At 46.6% G+C, this 6,474-nt stretch overlaps 1 protein-coding gene across 1 annotated transcript; it reads right to left on the bottom strand.

The window, feature by feature from the left end:
* Positions 1-1,193: 1,193 nt before the first annotated feature.
* On the bottom strand, positions 1,194-5,766 carry RSL24D1 (ribosomal L24 domain containing 1). The gene is made up of 6 exons (XM_035131386.2): positions 5,611-5,766; positions 4,803-4,916; positions 3,317-3,389; positions 2,671-2,734; positions 2,047-2,132; positions 1,194-1,547 (listed from the first exon to the last, which is right to left on the bottom strand). Exons 1-6 carry the CDS (start codon positions 5,689-5,691, stop codon positions 1,474-1,476), a joined length of 492 nt encoding a protein of 163 aa, XP_034987277.1. The 5' UTR covers positions 5,692-5,766; the 3' UTR covers positions 1,194-1,473.
* Positions 5,767-6,474: the final 708 nt, after the last annotated feature.

Below are 6,474 nucleotides of genomic sequence, written 5' to 3'. Positions count from 1 at the left end.
ATCAGAAGGTCAGTGGTTCGAATCCCCGCAACAGGGTGAGCTCCCGTTGCTCGGTACCAGCTCCTGCCAACCTAGCAGTTCGAAAGCACGTCAAAGTGCAAGTAGATAAATAGGTACCGCTACAGCGGGAAGGTAAACGGCGTTTCCGTGTGCTGCTCTGGTTCACCAGAAGCGGCTTTGTCATGCTGGCCACATGACCTGGAAGCTGTACACCGGCACCATCAGCCAATAACGCGAGATGAGAGCCGCAACCCCAGAGTCGGTCACGACTGGTCCTAATGGTCATGGGTTCCTTTACCTTTAAACCACAATCTACACCATAATATTGGATTCACCAATACCCTAAGCACTCTCTCACACACACAATCACCTTTGGTGGCTCAGACAATGTCTGTCACTTGTCAAGAAATAGAAGGGAAGCCCACCCACCAGGAAATAAAAGGAACCCACCCACCACAGTCTTCCAGCAGATCCTAGACAGTGGTGCCATTCCAAGGTCAAGGCCAAGCATCCCCAAACTGCAGCCCTCCAGATGTTTTGGCCTACAACTCCCATGATCCTTAGCTAACAGGACCAGTGGTCAGGGAAGATGGGAATTGTAGTCCAAAACATCTGGAGGGCCGAAGTTTGGGGATGCCTGGTCAAGGCCAAAGGAGGGACAGTCCAGTGCCATCTCCCTCCCCCCTTTACTGGGTGAGTAAACACCCAGGCCTGCACTACAAGGGTAGCCTCAATGTCTCTCAGTGAGGAGGAAGGAATGCAAGCATGAGAAACAGATTCAAGATTTACAGGCTCATAGATCTGTCTGGGAATGTGCTTCAATCATCAAAACTGAGCTCTCAGCACACACAAATCCTCCTCCCTTCAAATCCTTGGTTTCAGCAGCCCAATAGCAACTGTTACGTGTTGCTAGCATTAAGCAGTTGAAAACCTTTGCTGATCTACTGCAAATCACCCAGAAATCCACCAGTCGATCAGCCTCTCCCCCACCCCCTCTAGCCTGTGTAAATCTGCTAGTATATGACAGCTCCATGCAGGATGTATATGTGTCCATATTTCTTCTTTGAGCAGAATAAGGCAGCATGCTGGATTTTATAAGTCCTAAGGGGACACGTTCCAAGCATCACTTCACAAGCCATTTATGCCTTGACTGACGAGCTGGTTGCAACAAGTAGTTCAATTCCAGGCACATGTCTCTTCTGCACAATGCTTTATTTGATGCCCCATTCATCTCACTGGATTTGAATTAACAGAGTTGCATAAAAATCTAGTAAGAAACCATCCTCTTCAAGTCAGCCACTTTACTCCCTCCACCCGAATTTTTGCACAGAGAGTCCATTTCAATGGGCTTCACGTCTTCTTCTCTGACAGCTACACTCAGCATGGCCAAAGCAGAAAAGAGAGATAAACAAGGTTGCTTCTCACACTTCACAGACACAGAAATAAACAAACAGGCTCCAGAAGAGCTGCTCTCTAGGAGGCACCTTCCACATCCATGGTGTCCTGTAACTGCTGAACCATCTTCTCTTCCAGCTCTTTGGGTTTGCCTTGAAAAGAAATTAAAAATTATGATTTTCAATGGTCCTCTGGAAAACCTCAGACTGCAGAACTCCCTCTCCCTCAAGAGGTTTTGCTGTGGCCTCAACACTGAACATTTTAAAACAGCTTTAAAAACCCACCTTTTCTTAATTAAGTCTAATCCATCTTTAACTGGCCTTTTTAATATAATTAATTTTTGCTGCATTTGTCAGGATTGATTATTTTTGGATTTTTTGTGATTTTATAGTGCAGTGGTACCTTGGGTTACGAACTTAATTCATTCCGGAGGTCCGTTCTTAACCTGAGGTGCGCTTTCGCTAATGGTGTCTCCCGCTGCCGCCGGCGCGCGATTTCCGTTCTCACCCTGGGGCAAAGTTCGCAACCCGAGGTACTACTTCTCACATCACTGCACTACTGAAGCTCACATCACAACCGGCCAGCTGCTTTTAAGCTACCCATTTCATATTACAAAAGGCTGCTTAGGACTTCCTGATCAGCCAGCCTCACCTGCATGGGGAGCCCGGAGAAGGTGGATGCTCTGCTTGACCTCCTTGATGTCTTGTGCTTTCTGAAGCTCTTTCCCCTTCTTTAATCTGGGGTGGGTGGGAGAGAAGAAATGAACAGGAACACTCTTATTGCAAAATCAATGAAAGTAGAGTACAGTACAAGCAGATTTTAAATGCACATAAATTAGAGCACACATTTCATGCCTGTCGAAAAGAACCGAGATATCACTCACAGAAGTCCAGGTACTAGCAATGAAGAGGAAACCCATTTTTAAAAAACCACCCCTCACAGCAAAGCACATGGTCATATTGGGTACATCAGACAATTATGACCTTATAAGGCCAACCACTTTTCCCACTTTCAACTGGTGGATCTTGTTCATTGATTTTGCCCCCAGAAACATCATGAGAAGCAAATTGTTCCTTCCAAATTTCCCCGGCATCTCAAGGGAGCCCAAGAGAACCAATTTATGGGAAAAAAACTTCTACAAATTTTGCCAATGGTGTTAAATAGCTCCACTCATCCCAACTGCAAAATATTCGTGATTTTACAACATGCAGCTGGGGTCAAAGCCCTCCACTCTCAGCTGATGCCTCAAAGGGGAAAGGGATTGCCGCCCCTCACCTGTTCATGATGAATTTGGCCTGCCGCCTTCGCTTGATCTCTTCTACTCTCTTCATTGCATCCACTGAAAAAGAAAAACATTGTAATATTAAAATTAACTGCATTTGAGCCATGACCTCACTAGCTGGTCTTGGACAGGCCCCCCTCCACCTGCCAAGAGGGATAATACTGACTCATTTTACAGGGCTTTATTACAATTGAGCAACATAGGACTTTGAACAAATGAAATGCTTACATCACATGCTATGGCCTTCTGCACATGTTCATCAGATGTTCATTAACTGCATACAGTATATGGGGTTATTGCAATTATTGGGTTATTGTTGTTTTTACTTTATGTACTTTGTGGTTTTATATTCTGATTTTATCCTGTGAACCTCCCTGAGACCTGCATGTATAGGGCGGTATATAAAGTCTAGTAGTAGCAGTAGTAGTAGTAGTAATAGTAATAGCTATACTTGATCATTAGCTCAACTCCCACCCCATGATTTTATTTGCACCATTAGAAAATGCTGGCACAAAATTCACAGGCACTTTTAAATGTCACATGCTGTGAACTGCTAAGTTATGCTGGTTAAAAACAACGTTGCTAACATTACTTGTGTTTTTTTAATCCTGCCCCACCGCATATAGGAATGGAACATACCTGTCTTATTCCAAAGCTCTCGCTGGTATTTCACGGGTTCATTTCTCCGTTTCTCAAACTCAAATGAATTATCCTACATGGTTAAAAGCAGAAGAATTAGTGTCAGACAACTAAGTTTCAAGCTGGTGCCCGAAACACCTGTCTTCCTTTCGAAACATTTTTCAAAAGATGCAAGTCCAATGTAACATTTGCAAGTCCACCATAGAACTCACAGCTGCTCAGAGCTGCAAGCTAAAGGCAAGAAAATGACTTACCTCCTCCTCAACTGTATGCATCACCACTCATCTCTAAGACCATAATCAACAAAAAGTCCCTTTCACAGAATAAGCAGCAAAAATGCCAACACCACAAAAAGACCCAATCAGCAACTTAAGTACATCCATAGTGAGTGGGTGTTGGTGCTGTGCTGTGCTGTGCTGTGGAGCATGGAGAATGCTCTGCAGTAACGTCACTTTGGAAGGCAAAATATGGGCAAGAGGACCAAAGCTAAGTTCACCAAAAAGGAGGATCAGACCAAGTGGATCCAACTAGTCCAGCATCCCACAATGACAGAGATGTCCACAAATAGGACATGAAGGTATAACTGATGCTCCATAGAAGCTGATATCCAAAGAGACAACCTGCCTCTGAAAGTGGAACATTCTGAATAAAAGCTTCTAATAGTCCCCTCAACAGTGGATGAATGGCAGAAGAAGTTGATAGAATTTATGGAACTGTCTGAGCTGACCAGAAGACTCTGGGATCGGAGTGAAGTAGCAGTGGAAGAAGATTGGAAGAAATTTAAAATTTATTTAAAGAATAAACGTATAATAGATTAGAATTGGTGGAAGTGAGGGAGATAAAATAGAGGTTGTAGATAATACAATGGTGTGAAATAAGTATCGATAGAAGTTAAGGACAATTTAATTAAGAAGTAAGATCTAGATAGAATATAAAAGGATAAGATATAAAAGATTAAAGAATTAAGGTATAGTTAAAGTAACAATTAGAATTTATATAAGATTTAGAGTTTACTACAGAGGATATGTAAAGAATCGCAGAAGGAGGTGGAATGAGGAAGTAAATAGATTGGAAATACTGTAAGGGTTATAGTTAGAATTTTTGTTTTTGCATTTTTTTGTATTCTTTTTGTATTCTTGTTTTTTTTCTATGTTTTGTAATTTTCTTTGTGTGTTTTGTATTTTTGTATGTTTTGTTGTTTGAGAAAATCTTTAATAAATACATTTTTTAAAAAAGAGTCCCCTCAAATCTCTTTCGCCAGTGAAAATCAATACATCTTGGGGCAGCAGACTTGACTTTGTTTATTCAAGCTACTCAGTCATTTCAGCTGCTGCTCCACAGCTACAGGCCAGCAGTGCAAACTCAGTGACACTTCCGTGCCTCAAAACCTTTAAATAATAATTTTACAGCACTCCTAGAAATCCACTTGCTTGAATGGGATTGGGGCACAGTGATGTGCCCAACAGCACCCGACTCGCACACTCACCACTGTCAATTCTTTCCCAGATGCTTTGCGGAACGCTTTGGTCCATCTGACCTTCCTTGGATTCCGCTTCTTCTTGAAGTTTTTGTGGCATTTTGACTTGCAAAACCGAAACACCTGCAGGAAGAGAGAGCCTCAATCATCTCTTTATTCCCTCAATCATCTCTTTATCAACATTTCTCGTGATGTCTGATTCTGCCACTACAATCCAAGCAGCCTAGGAAATGGTGTTTACCCTGAAGGGTAGGAGTTCCCAGGACTGCTTCTAGCCTGTCAATACGTTACAAGTGCAGAGCAAAACCTTCGGCTGGCACAACTGAGGTGTGTTAGAGACCCCTGCCGCCCTAGCAGTTTTTCCCAAACTTGGGTCCCCAATTGTTTTTGGACTGCAACTCCCATCATTCCTAGCTTTCAGGAACAGTGGTCAGGGATGATGGGAGTTATAGACCAACAACTGGGGACCCAAGTTTGGGAAACACGGCAACCCACTTTTAAGCAACAACAGGCTTTTATCAGATGGGGAAGCGAAATGAAAAGTGCGGTGGGTGGGTGAAGGGATGGTTCCTGGGCAGATGCGTGAACATCCCGCGAGCCAATCGGGATGCAACCGCAGCTGTCACACAGCCACGTCTGAATGCCCAATACAGGGGGGACACGTATCATGCGAGCCCTCGAGAGTCAGGCCGCTATGGAGGAGCCCTAAGGATGGGCTTCGGGTGTGACGTCTCCACAGACCGACCCGCCTCCCCGCCACGTACCTGCCTGAGGAGGAGGCGGCACTCTGCCCATGCTCAGAGGAGCCCCTACTCACCTTGCAGTCGTTGCGGACGAACTGGACCCCGTGGCCCGGGTAGACGGGGCCGGAGCAGAAGTAGCACTTCTCCACACGCATCGCAGCGCTTGGCGTGGGAGGGAAAGGGAAAAAAGGGCGATTCCCCCTCCCGGACCGGAAGTTCCGCTGCCGCAACTTCCGGAGCACGCAGCTAGAGCGTCTCCCTGCCGCCGCGCCTTCTGCCGTTGCGCCGAGAGCGGAACGAGCACGCATGCGCACCAAAGGGCCTGCCGGCTTCGGAGTTGCCTTTCTGGAGGCGCCTGCAGCGCCCCCTCCATGCGGGAGGGAAAGGAAGGCGGGCGGGCGGAAAGGCGGTAGAGACACCACGTGGTGGTCCTTGGGGGGGCTGGAGAAGGGAGAGACCCTCCAAGCCGTGGGGCTGGGTGGGACATGAAGATACCCCCTCCTGTGGCAGTGCCTGCCTGTCCTGCCTCTCCTCCAGCCCCTCTCCCTCTGCAGGGCCGCCTCAGCTCCGTGGGCAGAGCAGCTGCTTGGCCTGCAGAAGGTGTAGGGTGGCCTCTCCAGGTTGGGCTGGGGGAGGAGAAGTCCTCGCCTGAAAAGGCCCTGGGGAGCCGCTGCTGCCAGTCCGACAGGCCCTCCCCAGCCCTCTCTGGAGAGAAGGCTGAGCAATGAACTTGGGTCCTTCTGCATGCAAAGCAGCTCTTCTATCACTGAACTGTGGCATGGAAAGGGTGGTGGTGGTGAAAGAAGGTGAATGGGTGGGGGAGCCTCGGTTGATGAGCAATAGCCATGGTCCCTAAGGGACCTGGGTAAATTGCCTTCCTTCCCCTTCTCTCCAGTTATTTCAGGGCCTTCTCTAATGATGGAGGAGCTTGAGGTGCA

The sequence above is a fragment of the Zootoca vivipara genome, chromosome 14, assembly GCF_963506605.1.
Source record: "Zootoca vivipara chromosome 14, rZooViv1.1, whole genome shotgun sequence".
NCBI classification, from domain to species: domain Eukaryota; kingdom Metazoa; phylum Chordata; class Lepidosauria; order Squamata; family Lacertidae; genus Zootoca; species Zootoca vivipara.
This window is presented reverse-complemented; position numbering and strand designations above follow the sequence as displayed.

Coding starts and splice junctions, on each gene's coding strand:
- RSL24D1 (XM_035131386.2), bottom strand. CDS start 5,691: ATGCGTGTGGAGAAGTGCTACTTCTGCTCCGGCCCCGTCTACCCGGGC. Junction 4,917..5,610: donor TCGTCCGCAACGACTGCAAG/GTGAGTAGGGGC, acceptor CTCTTCCTGCAG/GTGTTTCGGTTTTGCAAGTC. Junction 2,735..3,316: donor AGAGCTTTGGAATAAGACAG/GTATGTTCCATT, acceptor TTTCTTTTTCAG/TGGATGCAATGAAGAGAGTA.